Raw genomic sequence first — 23,773 nt, forward strand, 5'->3', positions numbered from 1 at the left:
ACAGTCACCACCGCTAAGCTAAAGGAGGCTAATGTTGGGCTATAAAGGAACTACAGCACGGTCACATGACTTCACGTCACCACCGCTAAGCTAAAGGAGGCTAATGTTGGGCTATAAAGGAACTACAGCACGGTCACATGACTTCACGTCACCACCGCTAAGCTAAAGGAGGCTAATGTTGGGCTATAAAGGAACTACAGCACGGTCACATGACTTCACGTCACCACCGCTAAGCTAAAGGAGGCTTATGTTGGGCTATAAAGGAACTACAGCACGGTCACATGACTTCACGTCACCACCGCTAAGCTAAAGGAGGCTAATGTTGGGCTATAAAGGAACTACATCACGGTCACATGACTTCACGTCACCACCGCTAAGCTAAAGGAGGCTAATGTTGGGCTATAAAGGAACTACGGCACGGTCACATGACTTCACGTCACCACCGCTAAGCTAAAGGTGGCTAATGTTGGGCTATAAAGGAACTACAGCACGGTCACATGACTTCACGTCACCACCGCTAAGCTAAAGGAGGCTAATGTTGGGCTATAAAGGAACTACAGCACGGTCACATGACTTCACATCACCACCGCTAGGCTAAAGGAGGCTAATGTTGGGCTATAAAGGAACTACATCACGGTCACATGACTTCACGTCACCACCGCTAAGCTAAAGGAGGCTAATGTTGGGCTATAGAGGAACTACAGCACGGTCACATGACTCCGCGTCACCACCGCTAAGCTAAAGGAGGCTAATGTTGGGCTATTATGGAACTACAGCACGGTCACATGACTTCACCACCGCTAAGCTAAAGGAGGCTAATGTTGGGCGGGATGATGTTTAGTCACTTGTTAGCAGCCATTTTTAAATTAGCCAGCGGGGTATTTACTGAATCATTATTGCCTTTTCCCTCTTAGTAAATATTGATATTCTCCAGATCGCCCAGCCCTAGTTGCCCTTCCAAACGTCATGCTAACTGATGGATAAAAAACATCGCAGCAGGAACAACAGTGTTTTTTTCCATTGTGTGTATTGTGCTGTTCCTCATAGATAACAATGGGCAGTCTGTCAGTGAACGTTCCCTCTGTGGGAGGCCGGGCTGGTTTCAGGGCCGTCATGGTTTCTACAACAGCAGCTCCACCACACTAACCTCCTCTGTGTGTGTGCGTGTGTGTGTGTGTGTGTGTGTGTGTGTGTGTGTGTGTGTGTGTGTGTGTGTGTGTGTGTGTGTGTGTGATTGTGCTTGCGGTTGTTTACATTGTGGGTAGGTCTTGTTAAAGGATGTTCTAATTTAGTGAGAAGGCTGTGTGAAACCACTAGAGCAGGGATTCCCAAAGTGTGGTGCGCGCACCCCCTGCTGCCACCAGGGGGACGAAACCTGTAATGGTGGTCTGGAGTACTTAGAAGGGGGTGCGCCGCAAAAAACGTTTGGGAACCGCTGAGCTACAGGATGTATTTCCTGGAGAAGCTGCGGTGTGAACGCGGTGTGCTGAAAAGTCTCTTTACCACGCTCCGAACAAAGTGTAATATTTCAAAAAGTATAAATCTGATGTAAATCGTACACTGTCAGGTAGATGAGGAAGATTTAAAAGGTCTGAATGCAGTTCCTCAGGGAAAGCCTGAAGCAGCACTGAGCAGTTGAAGCAGCACTGAGCAGTTCTCAGCTTCATCTCCCTGCATCTTTGACTGGGAAACCCTGTTTAACTTCATGCCGTGTCCTGCTCACTCTCACAGGTGTTTTCTGAGTAATTGAACCTCTGCTCAGGTGGAAGGTTTGGCATAAGGTCTCCAAATCTAGTTAACCAAACACAATAATGAGGGAGTAAACCTCTCACACCCTGATGACGCATTCCAGATCAATATCAAGCTAGGATATGTGGTGAGGTGGATAGTTTGAGTTCCCCGAAGTCACACATTCACACTTACTATCGCACCCTTCCAGGCAGCGCTGCACCAGCAGTTCCTGTGTTCTGTGAGAGTATTCAATTGCTTTTATTAAATATTATTTATTCTTATTGTATACTTTTTTACTCCTATTGTATTTTTATTTTATTATGAATTTATTTATTTTTTATTCTTATTTGAAAACCTTTTAAATCTTTTTTAAATGATATTTTAAACTTTATTTTTATTGTAATTTTATTGTTTCATTTATTCATTTTTAAATTCCTTTTTTGTTTTGATATTTTGGCTTTACTCTTTATTGTTTTTTTTATTCTTATTGTATTTATTTATTCTTATTTTCAGCCCTTTTTATTCTAATTGTATTCTTTTTTGAAATGATGTTATCTTCTTGTATTCAGTCCTGTGTTTACTGACTTCTGTTGGGTATGTAATGAGTTATTTATTACCTGGGAAGTATTGTTTTTATTTTTGGTTTATCTTTATATTTGGGTTTGTAAAGTATAACTATAAGAATTGATTTCAAACGCTGCATGTATGAATTGCACCGCAGATCATTTCTTATATTAAGATTCCTATAAGAGGTCAACCCTTTGCACAGCGCTGCGGTGAGAAGGAGATGGATCCTGCAGAGATACTCACACTCGGAGTCTGGAGGAGTTCCCTGCAGCAGAGTACAGGTAGCAGGATGGAAACTCCGTCACCTGCAGTTTGTTCACCAGAGCTTCTTCAGAGCTCAGGACTCTGCGCACCGCCACGTTCTCAAACTGCAGCAGGTCCAGGGTCACCTGCAAACACACAAAAATACATTTCAACATGTTGTTTTGGTGGGGTGGATCCCAGCCCTGCAGTCAACGTCCAGCAGTGGCTCAGTCAGTAGGGGCTTGGACTGGGAACCGTAAGGTCGCCGGTTCAAGTCCCCGAACAGACTTGAAATATGGAAAGTGGACTGCTACTTGGAGAGGTCCCAGTTCACCTCCTAGGCCCTGCTGTGGTGCCCTTGAGCAAGGCACCGGACACCTCCAATCCCCCTCCCCATTGCTCCTCAGGCGCTGCACAATAGCTGCCCACTGCTCCTAGTACTAGGATGGGTTAAATGCAGAGGACCAATTTCACTGTGTGTGCATGTGTGTGACTACTAAAGATTCTATCTTCTATCTAACATGTGGGCAAGATACTGAACCCTGAGGTGCTCCCGATGGCCAACGGTGTGTGAGTGTGTGTGAGTGTTGGCTTCCCTAGAGCAAGTGGTGCTGCCCGCATGAATGAGGTGTGAAGGACTCGTATGTAAAGCACTTTGACGTGTCGGAGAGATAAAGAGCCGTATAAGTACAGAGCATTTACATATTCTCCACGAGTACAGACAGTGGCAGCTACGTGACATTTGATAATGGATAAACACATTCAGAAATGGGTCCAATTTGACTTGAGGACAACAGGAAGGTTAAGCATTTGTTGTTTTAGTTAATTCTGTTAACTTCGAATGAACACGTGAAGAAAGTTTATATTTTGCTCAATTCTCATTGAATGTGTAACGGAACGGGAAAAAAAGACACTAATTTAAATAAATATGAGACATATTCCAAAAGAATTCAGCTCTATGTGATTTAATCATCTGAATTTATAGCCTTAAATCTATTTTGTGTATCGAGGACTTTTAGATGAATCCAGAAATGACTCGTCTAACTTTAAAGATGCAAACTGAATTACTCTTAATCCAAAGCACAGGAGAACAGTCTGGAAGAGTTTGAACTTTAAACCTTAATCATGCATTGGTTATACCTCTCGGCCGACGTAGGATTTGGAGTCCTCGAAGATCAGCGCCAGGTGCTGCACGTTGTTCGTCTCGAAGAAGCTGTCGATCTCCGCCTGGCTGGAAAATAAACAGAAACCCAGAGGAACGAGTTAAATAAGAATCAGTGAATAAAATTCTATTAGATATTTAAATGAGCGCAGGATTTTATGAATAATAATTCATTTAGTTTTTAAACTTATTTGGGTTTCAGTTTCAAACATATTGACACTTTTTTAACTGCTTGTTTTCCACTTAAATGCAGCTGTTTATACAAAGAACAAAAAAATGAAATTAGCAATAAATCAAAAATCAAAAATAAATATTAAATAAATAAAAAAAATGTAAAAAAAATTAAATTAAAAATTAAATTAAATCAAATTTTAAAAAAAGAAATAAAATAAAAATATATAAATCTTTATTTTTAAGGGAAATGTCTCAAGCATCAACATATTTTTGCTGGTAAATGTGGAGAAAACAATGAATTAGGAGAATTAAACCTCTTCCTTCTGAGAGGAACAAAACCACTTTAACTTTAAATGAAATAAAGAGGAATTAACTCGACTTCCTGCTTCCGTTCTGTGCTGCATCACGCTGAGAGCAGAGTGAATAATGCACGACGGTATGGCGGCAGAACAAGAAGCCCAGCAGAGGAGCGTCTCTTCATTCACCTTTTATTCAGAGTGCAACAGCTAAAGGTCAAAGGACATGAAGCGAGCACAGGACTGCACCGAAGACCATTCACAATGATCAATAATATTATTGATTACAAATTCTCACAAAGAAACCCAATGCAGACAATTTGGAAAAACAGTTCATTGTGATTCTATGGCAGATTGGGATTAAATGGACTGATCCTTCTGTAGCATTAATTAAAGACCCACAAAATGTCTTTGTTTTACCGTTTCAATTTGATGTTGACATCGTTTGAAGAGGCCCTTTTTACTCACACCAGGAAAACAATGACAAATAGGACCCTTTAGTTAAACTGTCTAAGAATCATTCACACTGCACACACCATCGAAATATAACCAAGCAGCGGTAGGTTGATAGTGTGTGTGTGTGTGTGTTTACCTTGTGGGCTCCAGCGGGGGGCAGGCGGGGGGCCAGGGCTCTTGATGGTTCTCCAGTTTGTCTATAACTCTGTGACGGAGCACGGCCACATCGTGACTGGAGGCTGGAGGTCAGAGAGCAACGAGACAAAGATAAATAAATGAAACAAAACAAAATGAAATATATCTGGGTCAACAAATGTGTGTGTGTGTGTGTGTGTGTGTGTGTGTGTGTGTGTGTGTGTGTGTGTGTGTGTGTGTGTGTGTGTGTGTGTGTGTGTTACCTCTGAAAGACGCTCCTGTGGAGTCAGCCTTGGAGTAAGCGTGGAAGAACTGCAGAGAGAGAGAGAGGGGGTTACAGGAAGTGCAGAGAGGAAGAGGAGGAAGAGTCGGATGAGTGGCCATCACCGCCAGGTTCGGGGGGGGGGGGGGTGGACCTCTCCATCCTAACGAGCTGCAGATGTTAGAGCCGACTGGTTCGGACAGAAGGAGCTCTTTGTTTCACTGACACTGAAACTGCTGACTCATGATGTGTTTCTGCTGACCGTGCACAAAATCCCTCAGCCTGTTGAATCTGTCACACCTAAAAATGACACGCTAACTTTAGATATGAAGAGAAAATACTCCAATAATTATTAGTATTTTAACTTTCATTCTAATATATTTTACACAGAACAATATGAATGCAACATTTATAAAATACAAAGCTCTGGAAAGGATTAAGAGTCTCTGCTTTCACTGTTTTATTTTATCTCACAACATTTCTCTGCGTTGGAATTTAACCTCATCATTATTTTGTATTTCTTAATATTATTTAGAATTAAGTTCCTATAATAAGAGTACTCAAAGACGTCTGGGGGTTTTACAGGGGTCGTTCAGAATTTTAGACATAGGACCTCATTTCCAGGTGAGCCAGTGTGCTATCTATCAGTGGAGACCGCTTCACACGTGTCATCCAGTCCTTCGAGATGCAGAGTTCGCTGGTGCTAGGCTCGTGCAAGTCAACGGGTTCTGCTAGCCTGTCCATGGAAACAGTCTGACCCACTCCACAGTACACCTGAGGCACATCAATTAATGTGAGGAATAAAACTGCCCTTGCATCGCATTGCATTTTGAGGGACTAGTGCAGGGCTGTCCAAACCTTTTTCACCGAGGGCCACACACAGACAAATATACGGAGGGCTGGGCCCCTTCCAGAGGTGAATACTGCCTCATAAGTTAAGTTATAAGTTAGCAAAACAGATCAGATGTAGGGGAACGATGAAAATGCTTTCAGAAAGAACAGCCTACACCCCGTCTGTCTTTAGGGTTCATTTATTCTGTTGCAGCTCATCCCTTAAAACAGGAGCCTCAGAGTGCTGAGAATCAGAGCAAATATGAAGGTTACTTTTCAAGCTGGTTATAGAAAGAAGTTACTGTTTTTTTATGAACTCAGATTTGTCAGAACATGTTTTACATTTGATTAAATGTATTTTAAATTGGGCTCATTGATATATGTGAACATATATATTTGAGAAGTACAAAATAAGACAAGCAGAAGTTTAATGTGTGGGCCATATTGCATTATACTCTTAGAATTAGCAGAGGGCCGATTCAAAATGGCCTGCATTTGGCCCCCGGGCCGTAGTTTGGACACCCCTGGACTAGTGTCTCAGCAGCAGCGTAGTTTACTGTGCTCCCTGTAGTTGGTAGTAGGCTACGGACTGATATTAGCTGCTAATAGGCTACCGGCTCTATTCTGGTTTATTACCTGCCGCTGTCGTCGCCACAGAAGCAGAATGCAGTGCAGTGAGTTTATTACACTCACCAATCAACGACATATGGCCACGTTTGAAAGACATACCTTGCCCAGTTGTTCGTTTACAATCCAATGCTTCAATCCCGCTGTTCTACTAGTATGTAATGCGATGCACGGGTAGATTTATTTCTAACATTATTCTACCAACACAGACATTTACATCGACAGTCTGGTGTTTTAATTGATGTGCCTCAGGTGTACTGTGGAGTGGGTCAGACTGTTTCCATGGACAGGCTAGCAGAACCCGTTGACTTGCACGAGCCTAGCACCAGCGAACTCTGCATCTCGAAGGACTGGATGACACGTGTGAAGCGGTCTCCACTGATAGATAGCACACTGGCTCACCTGGAAATGAGGTCCTATGTCCAAAATTCTGAACGACCCCTGTAAGTGTTTTTATTCATCACTCAGTTATGTGTTGATCTGTCTACGTATAAGGAGGGTTAGCGCTGTTTTTATTTAGGTGTTTTGTTTGTGAAGGAAAGCGCTCCATAACATCGGATCGGTTGTCTTCTTAAAATCTTCTTAAAACACACTGATGTTTTTCAGATACTGTCCTAAAGTTTTCTGAAGTCTTTTTTCTCCACGCATGCCAAAGCTCATTATAGCGCACATCCAAATCAAACACAACGCATGAGTGTTGAATACAGGGGGGTCGACAGGCTGGAGGAGCACTGGCAACATTCCTGATCTACTGGTCATTTCAGATCATAGAGGATGGAGGTAAAGGGGGTAGAGACGCTTATTGGACGGTTGCAACACTATGCTGTCTACACAAACCACATTTGGTATATTTAACTGACATATATCCATAACATTAAAGAGGACTCTGATATTTTGCTGTCAGAAAAGGAAGAACATCAGATGTCGCAACCAACCCTAACTCCGGAGCGGTTGCAACACACATGAGACACGGTTGCAACTTGCTCAAAATACCACATTTTTACTCAATAACCTCCATTTTTTGTCTTAATGAGCAGGGATTTTAGCCTTTGCAGACCATTCACATACACTAAAACACTACAGGAAAGGGGAACCCACAAAAGCATTATAGGGCCTCTTGAAATGTTGCACAAAGGGCCCCTCAACTCACAACAATGTCATGTTTCTTCTGAAGTCTGCATCAGTAGTTAGTGTTTGTCCTCTTCTGCTTTGCTGCATGAATGAGTCATGAAGGGAAAACCCAGTGATGTATGTGTGTGTGTGTGTGTGTGTGTGTGTGTGTGTGTGTGTGTGTGTGTGTGTGTGTGTGTGTGTGTGTGTGTGTGTGTGTGTGTGTGTGTGTGTGTGTGTGTGTGTGTACCTTTATGGTGGGGTACGCTCTGATGCTGAAGTCGGTGCACAGCTTCCGGTTCTCCTCGGCAGCACAGTCCACCGCTGCCAGCTGCACCGCCGGCTTCCACTCTGCAGGACGGACAGCACAGTCAGTACTGAATACATGCATTTACTATAAATACACACTGACCACAATGACAGGGGGTGTGTGTGTGCTTCAGTATATCAACACACAGCCAGCCTGAGTTGTCTCGACTGGGCTCTGGTTTCAGACAGAGGGTGAGCTCCATCAGATGATGGATGGATATCTTCTGAATGATGATAAACCTGCACTCACTCAGAACCGGTTCCCTTTTGGGGTTTCTGCTTTGTTTTTCATTTATTAGACTCAATTCATCATTTTAGGTTGAGCTCCATAAAGAAAAGCTGAACAGAAGTTGTGTTTCCTAATTTTCTGAGGGATTATGCAATCATACGTCAAACTTCATCAGCTACTCGATAGATTAGCATTGCCCGTTGTTGGCTAGGGACTGATAACCTCCGGCACATTCAGCCAGTGTTTTGCTCATTGCTGATAATAGTGAGAGTGTGTGTGTGTGTGTGTGTGTGTGTGTGTGTCATCAGGGCTCTGCATGATCACATCCTGCAGCCCAACGAAATACCACAGAGCCGTGAGGAAGAGGAAGAGGAGGATAATTATATCAGTTAATCAGGACGAGGGCAATGTTTCTGTGAATTACCCCTGTACACACACACACACACACACACACACACACACACACACACACACACACACACACACACACACACACACACACACACACACACACACACACACACACACACACACACACACACACACACACGGTCAGAAATGGAAACTGAAGTGTTGGTATGATATTAAATACTGTGCTTTGGAGTCAGGAGGGTCCGCAGGTTAATATAGAGTAGGAAACAGAGGGAGTGTGCAGATGATATCACTGTCTTTATGTCAGATTGAACCTGAGGATGACTATCAGCTGCTGTGTGTCAACTCATCACTGGCCTTTACACTGTAAACAGCTGCTTTATAAAAACTACTCTTTTGAGGTACTTGTACTTACTTGATTATTTCTATGTTATGCTACTGTGTACTTTTACTCCACTACATGTATTTAGTTGCTAGGCAGATTAGGATTAATGAAGGTAAATATAATCTCCCTTAAATCAGACTGTAGTTCACCTGCAGTAAATCCAGCAGCTACCCTGCAGTATACAAAGCCATTCAAACTAGCTGCACCTTTACCAGCTCTGAGAACACTTTAATGATCAATCATTATAAAACATATCAGAGATATTATTCTGAAATGGACCAATCAGACAATGACTACTTTTACTGTCGCTACTTTAAGTACATTTAGAGGAGAGTACTTTCTACTTTCACTGGAGGAACATTTAGAATACTTTCACTGTGACAGAGTATTCCTACACACTGCTACTTCTACTTTACTCAAGAACAAGACCTGAGTACTTCTACTTTACTCAAGTACAAGACCTGAGTACTTCTACTTTACTCAAGTACAAGACCTGAGTACTTCTACTTTACTCAAGTACAAGATCTGAGTACTTCTACTTTACTCAAGTACAAGATCTGAGTACTTCTACTTTACTCAAGAACAAGATCTGAGTACTTCTACTTTACTCGAGTACAAGATCTGAGTACTTCTACTTTACTCAAGTACAAGACCTGAGTACTTCTACTTTACTCAAGTACAAGACCTGAGTACTTCTACTTTACTCAAGTACAAGACCTGAGTACTTCTACTTTACTCAAGTACAAGATCTGAGTACTTCTACTTTACTCAAGTACAAGACCTGAGTACTTCTACTTTACTCAAGTACAAGATCTGAGTACTTCTACTTTACTCAAGTACAAGATCTGAGTACTTCTACTTTACTCAAGTACAAGATCTGAGTACTTCTACTTTACTCAAGTACAATATCTGAGTACTTCTACTTTACTCAGGTACAAGATCTGTGTACTTTACTCAAGTACAAGATCTGAGTACTTCTACTTTACTCAAGTACAAGATCTGAGTACTTCTACTTTACTCAAGTACAAGATCTGAGTACTTCTACTTTACTCAAATACAAGATCTGAGTACTTCTACTTTACTCAAATACAAGATCTGAGTACTTCTACTTTCACTCAAGAACAAGATCTGAGTACTTCTACTTTTACTCAAGTTCCAGATCTGAGTACTTGTACTTCAGTAAATACTTCCTCCTCTTCTACGTGACTCCCCGCAGCTCCTCACCTCTGATGTCCGTCGCCAGGCTCTTGTACACCGGGGAGAAGGCGATGCAGTGCCCGCACCATGAAGCGTAGAACTCGGCCAGCACCGCGGCGGTGGAGTTCACCATGACCGCCTCCACACTGTCCGGACTGAGCAGGACGATCTGGTCCGAGGCGGTGTAGAGTCCAGCCTGCGCCGCGGAGCAGAGGACCAGCAGGCAGGCACACCACCGGGCGACCTGGCTCATCTCTCCGGGGATCCGAGACGTGGCACGGCCGCCGCGCCGCGCCATCTTCCCGTCAGAAGCTGCAGGAAACCGGGGAGAAGTTTCACCTCCGTGTCAGAGAAACACACACACACACTCACACACTCACACACTCACAAACCTCCACACAACTTTTTTTTTTCTGAGTCCGTTTCCCTTTCGGCGGCCCTGCTGATGGGTCCTCCCCTTTAACAGCACACACCTCCTTTATTAGAGACAGACAGACAGACACCCACACACACACACACACACACACACACACACACACACACACACACACAGTCTATGTGTCTTGCTGCAGGTACCTTTTTATAGTTTTAAGGAGTGTTTGATGTCCTTGTGATGAATGTTTATTGTCAGTCATGTTTCTTCCCTCTAAAGCTCCTTTATTAGACAGACAGACAGACAGACAGACAGACAGACAGACAGACAGACAGACAGACAGACAGACACGTTTCAGTCATGTTTCTTGCCTCTAAAGCTCCTTTATTAGTATTGTGATTTTCCTGTATTTATTATTGGATCACAGTTTTACTTGAATCCACCTCTGAATATTGTACTGGCTGAACACACTGCTGCTGGGATTAATGCAGTGTCTATAACAGCTGATCTTGAACAGCAGAAACACTCAGTTTCCTGAGGGCTTTAAGACCATATGCTTATACATATTATCGCAGTAAGTAAATAACGACAATTATTAGAACAGGAAGGGAAAATAAAGAAACATACAATCAGTTCTTTACTTTAATCCCTGAAAATGTAAATGAAATGCACATTAATGTTATTTACAGAAATCATCTTTATTTTATATTTTGAGGTCTTTCAGTTGTTTGATTAAACCACGTTGTGCACGTCTTATTTATTCTAAAACAATATGTTGTGTCCTCCTTCACGTCTTACTGTATTGTTTGTTGTTATTGACATTACTGTTTGTATTTCCTCTTCCATTCTCAGAGGAGAAAACAACAGATCTATAAAATAGTTATCATTTAACACAGTTGTGTACACGTTAACAGGAAAAAAGCAGGAAGTAAAACACTGCAACAACAACAGAGTCAGCGTTCCTTTAGAAACAATGAAAGCTTTATTTACAGGTTCATTTAGTTACCAAATATATAATTTGCACATATTTGCAAACAGTGTGTATCTCACAACAGCTTACAGTAACAGGATATTTACAGCCAGCAGAGAACTGCCCTCCAGCGCACGCTGCGCACGCTCAGCACATTATTATAAATATTAATTAACATTTCAAACAGGAAACGACTCGGGTTCGTCTGAGAATCAAAAACGTTGTGCCTATTCTTTTAATTCATTTAGATTAAAGTCCATTAAAGGGAAACCGTGCTCCGAGCAGCTTCTTGGTTCTGGATCTACAGCAGGAGGGGGGCTGGTTGGTCCGCTCAGACTGAGTACTGCATAGATACACCGGGACCCCCTCCCTCTTACAATCAGTCCCAACAGGACCTCACAGGGGTTGGGGTTGAAGCGGTACAGGTTCATACAGACGGAGAGGTCGCTGCCACATGGTTTTGGTCTTTTTCTACATTATAGTCTGCAGCCGGTTGGGAACCTGGAGGTGTTGAGACCCCACAGTTTTATGAGAGAAATGTGTAGCAGGGGTCTCCAGCACATAGAAACTGCCGGATGCTAACCTGCATATGTTGGGCAATTTGCAGTCAGGTTAATCAGCATTAATTAACATTAACGCCTATGAGGACAACAGTTTGGATAATTTTGCAGTGGATTTGGGGGATAACCGATTACCGATTCCTGTGAGGGTTTGGGGGTGGGCAGCTGTGCGAGGGTCCGTGCCCCACCCTCCCTCCCCAGGTAAACATTTTCAGAACCAGAAATAGCGTTATTTGTCCTCTCTAGAGGCTGATTTTGATTAATTCTGGGTCCATTTGGAAGATTTAGGGCACTCTAGACCCGTTGGATTCGTCAGATTGCTTAAGCCCACAGAGAGTACAACTATGGTGTCTTTCTGTAATTAAAACAGTAACTTTGGATCCTGGAAATGTCAGAAATGGACTCAGCATCGTCAATTACCTCCAAAACCACTCAGACTTTGTCCAAATCGGGCAAGCTTTCCTTAACTATTGCCCAACATATGCACATTAGCACCCTGTAGTTTGTATGTGCTGGAGCCCCCCTACTATACATTTCTAACATGAAACCTGGGGGTATTTAACATTTACGGGGTTCACAAAGCTGAAAACCCGACGATTATATAATTTACAGTTTGAAAAAACACTTCAGTAACTCTTCAAACATCGACGGTAGAAAAACACAGAGTCAGTTTAAGGTCACTTTAGCTCCAGGTTATGTCACACATGTTGCAAGATGAAAGCAGCAGGACTAAAATAGGCCCTTGGACTCAAACTGTGTGTGTGTGTGTGTGTGTGTACAGTCTAGTTCCTGATACAGATTAAAGTCAACACAATGACTCCACTGTGTCTATATGCACAGATGTGAGGGAGACGTGGACCAGTGACAGAGAGAGTGAGTCAGCGGTTGGGTTAGAAAAAGGAGGATGAGAAAGGTTTGATGTAAGGCAGAAACTGAAGAGTTGGCAAAGCGGCGAGAAGGAAGAGTCCAAAGATGATTTAGAAAAACGGGAGTGTACAGCAGTTGTAAAAGAGAGAGACATTCAAAAGGAAAACAGGTCCAGAGTTTGTAGTAAATGTAAACGAGAGGCACTTCAACTGAAGGTAGAGACATGCTGTGTCCGGAGCGCCGATGAGGTGTTTTTATCAGGTGAACTGCAGGAGAAGTAAGGCTAAAATCCAGCATTTCACTTCTGTCCTGTGTCTGTCCCGTGTCCCACCGTCATACTACATACATCTACAAAACACCTGCCTGGATACAGAAATGACTTGATCTTTGGAAGTGTTTGCACCCAACGCTAACAGTTTTGTCCCAATAATAAGATCATGAATGGCAGATTACTAAAGAGGCCTTATTCTGCTCATCTTCAGGTGTAAATTAGCATCATTTATTTCCCTCCAGAGCCCAGTCTGCTTTGCTGCTCTGATTGGTCAACCAGCTCAGAGATGTCCCGCCCTTTAGCGTGCTAGCCAATAGGAGCCATGGATGTCACTATGTTCCTAAAAAGCAGAAAATTGCCTTTTTTAACACTTTTTTTGCTGTCTGGCTTTTAGAGACATCTCCTAGCACAGGTGGATGTGTAGTAGGGAAGTGGGACACAATTAGAGTCACACAGAACTAATAAACCCCTCGTTCCTTTGTCAGGTATTCTTTAGACGTGCTGTATAATATATTGCCGTGTTCACATTTCTGCTTTTTTTTTACATTTCCATTAGATAGTGTCATCCTAAATCCTCCGATCGCACCAATAAATATAGTGAGTCACTGTCATCCTCCTCCAGCACATTGGATTAAAAATGTGTTTATTAAAGTTAAAGTGCTGCGAATATCTTTCTTATAAATAGCCGAATAATTTAAAGCCAGAATGAGGAGAACTACGTCCTAATTAAGCTGTTTTTTTAGTACCTCAAAACCAGTAGAAAGTCTCAAACAATCGAGAAGTAAAGACGGCTGTAACGTCCGAGTCTTACAGAGATCCTATTTTAATTTAAGGCAGACCCTTTAAAGAAGAGGCTGGATGTGAAGACCCTGTCACAGTTCCAACTCCTCCCCGTATATTCTCTGCTACTCTGTGAATCCATATATACAGTTTATATATTTATATCTACTTACAGATTCCAGGTGGGTTTATATCCCCTCTGGAACGAGCAGTTTAGCAGCACTGATGGACGTTACGTTACAAATGGTACGGTCCGTCTTATTCTCTCCAGCCGGCGCTCGGAAAAAGGAGGCAAGACAAGGTGTGTGTTCAGGTGACAGAAGGCTGGGTTTCTCGAGAGGCGGTGTGTGTGTGTGTGTGTGTGTGTGTGTGTGTGTGTGTGTGTGTGTGTGTGTGTGTGTGTGTGTGTGTGTGTGTGTGTGTGTGTGTGTGTGTGTGTGTTAGTGATTATAAAAGGGTTAGCTGAGGGAAAATCCAGCTGTCTGGAGAGTTGAGCCGAGAGGTAACGAGGGGTCGAAGGCATCTGAGGGTCACTGTTGGCACGTCAGCTGGTGGAAGACGGGGAGAGGTTGTAGTTTTTAGGTCTGTCAGGAGGGGGACGGGGGTTGGGAGTTCCCTCTCTTGGCCCTCTTGTCGTAGATTAGCGTCAGCGTGTTGGCGGTGTCCTTCAGCAGGGCGTCGAAGATGCTGTCGGCAAGCTGCATCTTCACGAACAGTTCGTCCTCGTCGTAGTTCACCCACTGAGCCTCCTCCTCGTGGAGCTCCTGGACCTGCAGGACAGACGGCGAGTAAAGAGGAGGAACAGCATGATTTTAGCAGGGCTCATGATGCACAAGCAGGAACCAGGGTTTTGAACACACTCGGGTAAAGTCTTGTGTTTCAAAGTGTCATGATTGGTGCGTTGATTGACAGCTGATCCAAGTTTAATGGACAACCCTAAATGGAAAATAAATGGACCAAGACTTCAGTTTGAACCTTCTGTCCATGGCCTTTATCCACCAGACACAGTGTGGGAGTACGGTAAACAAAGCGGCCTAAAGCGACGGCTTCAATCAGTGTATAAATCAACTATTTCAGAGCTTGGTTGACAGGCTACTTGGAGCTAGATCCCCCAACAAAATAACTATGGCTGCAAACTTTTAATTCCTTTCCTCCCAATGCTGTCATTAGATTACGTGCCATATTTTTCTGAATAATTGGAGGATAAACCCTTAAGGATATCGTTCAAAAGCTAAGAATCCCCTCTTCCTCACAGTGTTTGTGTCACACAGTCTAATGGGGAGACGTACCAGAATGTGGTCGACTCTGTCTCGCTTCTTTTTGCCGAACTTGAGCATCTTCTGCCAGTCCGTCTTCAGGCTGTGGTCTTTGGTCAGCCCGTACACTTTCAGGACCTCAGCTGAGATGAAGTCCTGGGAATAAAACACAAAGGCATCAGGCGTGTGAACGGCATTTGAATTTATACGACTATCAAGGACTTTATTACTGCAACACGTGACATTTGCACCTCCAGTTAATTGGAAGATAAGTCAATATGTTGGTGGGTACATTGGTGTTGGGTGTCCTACCTGGATCTTGCTGAGGTCTCCTGTGGTTTTGACTCTGTGGAAGAAGGAGGACCTGACCCTCTGTGGTTTGACCCACTGAGGCTGATCGGAGTTCGGCTCCTCGGCGTAAATTTCCTGGAGCATCTCCCACGTCAGGTCGAACACCGCCTGGGGAGGACAGAGAGGAGAGGGTGTTTCAATACGTCATGATTACTAAGCTGAGCCTGAAGCTGCAGTTATCCCGTGTTAGGAGAACTTTAGCAGTTAGATACTCAGGAGTATTTGCTTCCTTATAGCAACATCTGACAACTGAGGAGACATCCAGAGAGCAGAGACATATCTGGTAGAGTTGGTAGTTGCTCCTGAAATATCAACGTGCTAATCCGAGAGGAATCTGCTGGATAATGGAAACTGGTCTGGCCTTCAACCTCAGAGTAAGAGCTGTCTTTAAGACGACTCTGCAGATCAGCAGCTTTTATTATGCTGCTTTTTCCAAGCATGCTTCAGAACGGCTCTGTGCTGCTTCACTCACTCTTCTGAAGTTTTCCTTTAACAATAAAGGACAGTTTATCCTGCAGAGAGTCTAATGGAGCTCAGCTGACGGGAGAAGGTCGAGTTAAAACTACAGACCATTGATAGGTCCAAGAATATCGTGGCTGGTGCAAAGTCTGCAGAAACCAGCTGATCTTAAACAACAGAGATCCGAAACAGGACCCAGATTTGTGGGGCTTATCTTTCCATTCTGTGCATGTAAATGGTCTGCAAAGGCTTCAATCCCTAAGCTAGTGGTGTAGTACTGAGCAGAGGATGTCCCCCAGTAGTCTAGGATGCTGGTTTTCTCTAAGCCCACTGATGGGGGTTTCACTGAATATCTAAGTGGGCGATTGTTCGAATGCTCTCTGAGTTCCTCCGTCACCTTTCTGTAGCTGTGGATGCAGAGCGCCTCCAGCTCCTGGCTGTCAGCCTCCTTCCCCAGATACTCCTGTGAGGGTTGGGGGGTGGGCAGCTGTGCGAGGGTCCGTGCCCCCCCCTCCCTCCCCAGGCCACAGCTCTCCCAGATCTCCTGAGTGGCGGCGTGCACCATCTTCTCCACCTCGGTGGCGGAGTGAGGCACCACCATGGCGGGCTGCTCGGGGAGTTTGGGGGGCAGGGGGAGAGGAAGCTCAGGTCTGGGTGGGATCTTAACCTGCTGCTCTCCCCCTGAGGATGAGATCAACCCCCCCAGGGATGCAGCAGATGATGAGGACCTGCCCAGCCTCTCCTCCTCCTCTTCCTCCCTCTGTTTGAGTCTCTGTTGTTCTTTGCGGGAGCTGAGGCCAAAGTCCTCATCGAACCAGTCCTGGTCGTCGCCCAGGTCCTCCAGCAGCCCCCGGCTCAGCTCGAGCTCTGCCAGGCGCTTCGCCAGCTCCTCCTGCCCGCTGACCCCCAGCACCGGACTCTCCTGTGTGGAAGGACGCACAGAAACACAGTTAATGTCATGCTCTCTTCCGAACCAGATCATCAGGGACATCTAACCACAACGTCCCATTTAAAATCACAGTTCTACACTTTAAAGGTTTGTCTTCCTCACTGACGTTTCAGAGACAAACGCTTTGAAGCACCAAATTCAATAAAGTCTGTCCACACAGAGGCGGACTTTGGCCGAACACAGAGCTGAAAACAAGGGTTCTTCAGGTCAAAGCAACACTGTTTGTCAGTGACTGCAGGAAGACATCACTGGAGTTTCCACACAAAGAGGATTCCACGGTTGAGGAATAATGGATAAAGTGGAAGAGATATTGCTTCGCTTGAATTTGGTTTTGTAAACTCTGCTGTATTTTCTTTCTCTCAGTCAGAAAACACCCCTAGTTTGTTTGCTCTGGTTGTTTACAGAAGAACCCTAACCCTCTTTCTCAGTTGTGTATTATCATACGGACAAAAACATAACAGATGGATAACTTTATAGAGCGAGTTAAAGTGTGGAAACTGTAATTTTAATACTCAAAATGTGCAGCGCTATCACCTCATAAGATGCATATTTTTCACGTGAGAACTGTTTAATTTGCCGGTACCAAAGTCAAATGAGTTCTTTTCTGTACATGTAATGGACCCTAAAGTAATCTGAATCATAAGTTTGTGGTTTACTACCATCTGGTTATGCAGGGTTTTATCTAAACTAGTATCAGGGTCTCTGCTCCCTCCCCAGATGGATGTCCGGTGGGTCTGCCGGGGGACGAGTGGCAGGCAGCAGGCTGACACTGAGACTGAGATTTCTGATCCTTTCTTTTACTCTCCTTTTTTCTGGAGAGGAAGTAAAGAAACCGGAGCTCTGGATTTATTTGTTGTTGGAGGTGCGATATATGACTCAGCAGCTTTAAGACGTGAAGACACTATTATTTTCTGCTTCGCTCTGATGCAGGAGTTACACCTGAAAGTGGGTGGGGCTTAATTTAGACAGGAAGTGACGTTAGCGCCTCCTGCTATATTCGGAAATACATAGAGATTAAATATGTTTAATGATCATGTTAGTGCAGAATCAGATGTTTACACTCACAGGTTGGTTGCACAGCTCCGGAGAAGTCAGCTCCTCTTTCTCTGAAGGCAGGAAGAAGGGCAGTCCGTCCTTCTGCTGCACGGAGGGGAACCAGTCCTCTTCTTCCTGATCAACTCTCTCCCCAACCAGCTCTCCGTTCATCTGATTGGCGGTGTCGATCTTCTGCTCTTTAGCCCTTTTAATTTCAGCAAACTGCGCCACGGTGTCTCTCATGCAGTTGTTGAGGAGGTGGTCTGCGAGCGAGTCCAGGCGGGCTTTCCGTTTCCCCTCGTCAGCCCGGATGTCTGAGGACAGATTCACCTCATGTGAGTCGACCTCTTCCCTCTCAACACGGGGGGTGATCTCCTTCTGTCTCTGCTTCCCCAGGTCGATATCAGAGATGAGGAGGGTGGTGGGAGCATCTTTAATCTCCAGCATAATGTCCCTGCCATTAGGAACAGGATGCTTGGATTCTTTGACATTATTGTTCGATTCATCCGTCACCTTTTTATCTCCAGAGTTAAAGACCTTATTAGATTCATTTTCATTCCATTGTTTGTGTGATTCCCGCTCCTCTTTTTTATCCCCTTTCTCCGACAGGCTGTCGCAGAAGGAGTCCTCGTCCTCCGTGGTGTCGGCGTCGATCTCAAACTTGTCCGGCAGGTGTGAGATTTTATCCGGAGGAGCGAAGATCCCGTGGCTCTTGTCGCATTCGAAGTACACCACGCCGTCGTAGGTGCCGTTGTTGCTGCCCTCGGACTTGTCTAGCTCCACTCCGGCCCAGTAGCCGTTAGCGAAGCTGGTCGGCCCTTTGAACCTCAGCGTGCCCGGCTGCACACCTCCCACCAGAACTCGATCTCCGATGTTAAAACTCAGCATCTCATCTCTGACAGGAGAGGCAGGACAGGTTACATGATTGGAGTCTTCTGCATTGTTCTGGAAATCCAGCAGTCTCACAGAGTGGTGGCTGGATCCACTCGTCCCTGAGCGGTGACTCAGTTCTTCTGCTATTTCCTCCTCCACCTCCTCCTCGTCCTGGCTCTCAGGTGGGGAGTCCCTTCTGGGGATTTGAGAGGCAGGTTTGGAGCTGAGATCCCTGGGAGAAGAATCAGCTGAAGACTCAAAGTCATCGTGGTAACCGTGTGCTCTGGGAGAAGAAGCTTCCACGTCCTTCTGTGAGGAGGAGTCACTGGGTCTGTCGTTCAGATCGAGGTCCTCTGCTTTCTGAGCTTCAGATGTTTCCCTCGTGTTTAACTGTTTATCTCCTTCTAGGATTACAGATGTAGAAAACTTCTCTTTGGAGCCAGGTTCAGACGGTCGATCCTCAAACCTGGAGCTCACTATCACCTCCGGTTCTTCATAGGACCTCTGAGGGCTGCCGTGCACCGGGGTGGGAGTGACGGTCCGAGGGTCTTCATCGGACAACTCTTCAGGCACCGAGGTGGATCTGCTGAGATCGGGCTGAGGGACGGCATCTGTCACAACAGGAAGACGCTATGTTATTATTGGAATATAGCCCACACACTTTCTTGTAGCTTTCCAATGATATTTTTACTGGTTTTGTCCTGCAGAAATGCAACAGAATAGGCTTTTCTAAGCCTTTAAAAAGGGGCTGCAGGGTTAATATTCTGAGGCCTAGTACCCCTGCACCCCCCTTAGGACCACCACCGGATTAACTATGATTCTGACAGCTTTGTTGGTCTCAAAGCTTGTTACCAGTCTGAAACTCTCAAGGAGACATATCCACAGTGCTGATTACGACTTGTGAGTGAGTGTGTGAGTGCCCCAGGGAAACACCCCCAACACACACCTCCTGTTGTAATGCCTCTGTGGTTAAGCCTCTCCGTACCTTAACGAGCTTTATGGCGACAATATTAGTGATGATGAGGGAATGACTCACTGTGTTCTAATGAAGCATCGACGTGCGTCCTTCCAGAGAGGATGCCGGCTTCAGACCTAAGAGAGAAGGATGTAATTGAATATTTTACAGTCACATTACTGACACATTGCTGTCTCTCCAGGTGTTGTTGTTACCGGTCAGCAGGCGTTTTGATGCTGGGCGGCTCAGCGATTGAGTCTTTGATCTGAGAGTTATCAGGCGTTGAGTCCGGCTTCTTGTTCAGCTCTGCTTTAGTTTTCTCGATGAAGTTGTTGTAGCTCTGAGAGGAAACAGGGAGAATAAGAGTCACGATATAAAGACATATAATCTATATTTATAAAACCCTTTCCAAACACAAAGGTGACCAATCAAACCACACAGAGAACAAATACAATACTGTCTCCCTCTTCCAAGGAAACACAGCTTTGTGATTTAATGGAGGACTGAATAAAATAATAACAACACATTTAAAAATAAATACAAATAAATAATAAAAGAGAAATAAAACAAGAATTAAATTATTAAAAAAAGAATAAAATAAAAACTAAAATATTAATAAAATGCAATTCACGTAAAAAATCAGCACACACACACACACACACACACACACACACACACACACACACACACACACACACACACACACACACACACACACACACACACACACACACACACACACACACACACACACACACACACACACACACACACACACACACACACACACACACACACACACACACACACACACACACACACACACACACACACACACACACACACACACACACACACACACACACACACACACACACACACACACACACACACACACACACACACACACACCTCCAGCTGCTTGAGCAGGCTGGCCTCCTGCGCCTTCAGGTGCTCCTTGTGTCTCTTCTTCTGCTCCCTCTTCAGCTGGTGGGCCATGAACTTCCTCTTCCGGACTTCCTCCTTCAGACCCCGGATCCGGCTCTCTATGTCACTCTGGTCTGAAATGTGTTCTGGAGGAAGAAAGGAATCACGGTGAGAATGTGAAGGCAGTGCCAGAGCTGTGATTAGGGAAAAATGGTAATCCAACTTTGTGCCGACTGGAACTCAAACCCAAATCTCTGGAGATTAGAGGCCGTTAGTATATCAGTGACGTGTGCACGATGCTTTGGCTACACAAAGTATCACAAACATGAATGTTACACGTTACACATCATCTCCTTTTAAAATTCACACTTTTTGTGTCCCAATTTTTTCCCTTAGATTTTTCTAAAAATTCTGAAATTTTTTCTTAATGTTGACTTTTACAAAATTCAGAATATTTGTTGCTCCTTTAATTTCTCGTTCAATTTTCAGATTTTTCCTCCAAATTTCAACTTTTTTGAATTTCGGACTTTTCCTTCAAAATGATCACGATTTTCCTAAATGTCGACTTAAAAAAATGTCTGCAATTTCTTCTTTTCAAAACGTTCACTTAGATAAAACATCTTTACATGTGGGCCTCGTTTTTTTGTCTCCCAGCCTTTTTTCCAAATATTGGCTTCTTTGAATTTCCGATCCCTTTCTTCTAAAAAAGATCTGACTTTGTTTTTTAAATGTCGACTTTTAAAAATGTCCGACAATTTTTTCATAGTTCTAGCTTCGTTTTCAAAATGTTGACTTTTAAGATCAAATTTGACCTTGTTTTAAAACTGAGGGGATCAGATGTTACTGTTCTGTGGAAGCGGGTCTGTGTGCCTTGCTCAGGAGGTGCGGGCGGGGCTGAAGTTTTAAGTTGGAGGTAGACAAACTCACATAGGACTCTGGCCTCTACAGTACCTTTACAAGCCTCCATGCTGTATTTATCATCTGATTTCTGCAATAATATTGAGCTTGAAATAAGTGTATATATGGTGTTGCAAAATAAATTCATGATTACGTCTGAATGCGCTGTAACGACATCCGACTGACTGCAATAGAGCGGGCAGCTTTATCTGCAGCACTGGATTTCCTTGTGCAGTAACTGAGTCCATTGCAAAGTGTCCTGCTCTAACTCACAGCTAAGCAGGTTAGGAATCAGGGAAGTGCTCCCATAATGTATTCCTGGCAGCATTACATTATGCTGGACTACACAGCGCCAGAAATACAGCTGCATCACGCCTCTTCCCTGAGAGCTACAAGGAAGTTAAATACACCCCTCAAATACTAAACATCCAGTGTGTGTGTGTGTGTGTGTGTGTGTGCATGTGTGTGTTTTGGGTCATAGGGTAACTCACCAGTGTGCTTGTGTGGGAGGGGTTCCTGGTTGGGGGTCCGGTTGGAGGCTCGGAGCTGCATCTTGCTGCCGTGTGAATGAGAGGCTGCGGGGGTGAGGCTTCCTCTCAGAGACTGGAGAGCGTAAGCGGGAGGGGGAGGAGGAAGAGAGGAAGAGACTTTAGGATATAACAACACAGTCACATGGACTCTTGCAGACATACCTTCATTAATATTTCACGTGCAACATCAACTAACAGATGCCGGTAAAACGTGTGAGTTTCAAAAGTCTAATTACAGACTCTAAATATGAATTCTATGAGGTTCCTTGGACTGCATTTCACAAACACTGCACCATAATCCTAGCTAACCACAGCACTGCGTACCTGTCTGCTGGGGGAAGTGAAGTCCTGGCTGTAGTCTGCAGGGCTGCTGCGCACCGAGGCTACTGACGGTGTTTCAGGGTTTGAAGCAGGTGGAGCTGAAGCTGGACTTCCTGTTTGAGGGGCCTCCGGTCCCTCTGTGTGGATACTGGACTCAGGAGTCACTGAGAAACCATCACTGACATACTCTGAAGAACACAGACAGCACAAACACTTTTAGCTATCTCTTCTCCTGAATCTGCTTCATTAGATATCACTGTGTTTACATGTGGCCCTAATCCTCTTCTTTTTGTTCCTTTAATTAAACTTCTGATTTGTCTTCTCCAAGATTTGACCTTTTTGAATTTCCATGTATCACCTTCTTCCTAAAATATCAGACTTTTAAAATTTCCTAGAATTATTTGGAAATGACGTGTTTTAAAAAGGTCTGATTATTTTTTTCCTAAAAATTCAGCTTTTTTTTCAAACTTCTGACTTTTTTTCTGCAAATTTCGACTATTTCTTAAAAATTATCACTTTTTCCCCAAAATTCTGATTTGTTTTCAGAACTCAAAGTAAATTTAAAAAATATCAAAAATCCTCCTGTTTTACAAAATAAATCCCACCCTTTCTCAATTTTTCCCCCAAAACTCTGATTGAAATTAGTTTGTGAAAAACGTTTTTTCCAAATCTCCCCTTTTAATTTATTCTGCATTTCTTTGCATCATCACTTGTTCTGAGCGTTTTTCTGTCAGCTCAGACTTTATTCCTGCTTTGTCAAACTGTAGTATGTGCTCATGTGTTTCACTGTTGGTGGATAAGCTGCTGCTTTGAAATGATTCATTTCTGATCCGAATATAGAATACAGATATCTCAGTTTCTTCTTTTCCAAGGTTGTAAGTAGCACACTTTCAAAGTAACCCTGCTGTGTGTTCACCTTTCTCGCTGTCAGTTCTGGGCTCCGAGCTTTGGCGGTGACTCTGGCTGATGTCAGACACCTCTTTTTCCTGACTCTTCGCCTCGTCCCGTGAGGCCTGTCTGTCCCATAAAGCCAGCGCCTCCTTCTCCATCCTCCGGACCTCGGCCTCCTCCCGGTCCAGACGCTGCTTCCACTGCAGCAGCTCCTCCGCATGGTGCCGCCTCTGCATCAGCTGCTGCTCCCGCTTCGTCAGGAACCTGGAGGAGGAGGTCAGAATGAATGGAAAGAATGGGGAGGAGAGGAAATGAGAAAGATGGGTGGTGAGGGGAGAGGTGGTGGTGAGGGGAGAGGTGAAGGAGGCAGTGAAGAGAGACAGGAGGACATTTAGCATAAGGGATGTTTAAACATGATGCAA

At 44.2% G+C, this 23,773-nt stretch overlaps 2 protein-coding genes across 2 annotated transcripts in view; both read right to left on the reverse strand.

Annotated features, from left to right (window-relative positions):
- The window catches only part of qsox1 (quiescin Q6 sulfhydryl oxidase 1), a 36,988-nt gene extending 26,494 nt beyond the window's left edge, over window positions 1-10,494 (reverse strand). The window contains exons 1-6 of the mRNA XM_063892063.1: window positions 10,114-10,494; window positions 7,845-7,945; window positions 5,028-5,076; window positions 4,766-4,868; window positions 3,682-3,772; window positions 2,542-2,687 (exon numbers count right to left, since the gene is read on the reverse strand). Of these exons, the coding sequence (XP_063748133.1) occupies window positions 2,542-2,687; window positions 3,682-3,772; window positions 4,766-4,868; window positions 5,028-5,076; window positions 7,845-7,945; window positions 10,114-10,384 (761 nt within the window). The 5' untranslated portion in view covers window positions 10,385-10,494. The remainder of the gene's footprint in view (window positions 1-2,541; window positions 2,688-3,681; window positions 3,773-4,765; window positions 4,869-5,027; window positions 5,077-7,844; window positions 7,946-10,113) is intronic.
- Window positions 10,495-11,418: 924 nt separating this feature from the next.
- The window catches only part of cep350 (centrosomal protein 350), a 39,745-nt gene continuing 27,390 nt past the window's right edge, over window positions 11,419-23,773 (reverse strand). The window contains 11 exon segments of the mRNA XM_063891205.1: window positions 11,419-14,677; window positions 15,197-15,319; window positions 15,476-15,622; window positions 16,371-16,895; window positions 17,988-19,441; window positions 19,867-19,922; window positions 20,001-20,125; window positions 20,698-20,858; window positions 22,101-22,212; window positions 22,464-22,648; window positions 23,377-23,615. Coding sequence (XP_063747275.1) covers window positions 14,495-14,677; window positions 15,197-15,319; window positions 15,476-15,622; window positions 16,371-16,895; window positions 17,988-19,441; window positions 19,867-19,922; window positions 20,001-20,125; window positions 20,698-20,858; window positions 22,101-22,212; window positions 22,464-22,648; window positions 23,377-23,615 — 3,310 coding nt within the window. The 3' untranslated portion in view covers window positions 11,419-14,494.

The sequence above is a fragment of the Eleginops maclovinus genome, chromosome 9 (assembly GCF_036324505.1).
Source record: "Eleginops maclovinus isolate JMC-PN-2008 ecotype Puerto Natales chromosome 9, JC_Emac_rtc_rv5, whole genome shotgun sequence".
Taxonomy (NCBI): Eukaryota; Metazoa; Chordata; class Actinopteri; order Perciformes; family Eleginopidae; genus Eleginops; species Eleginops maclovinus.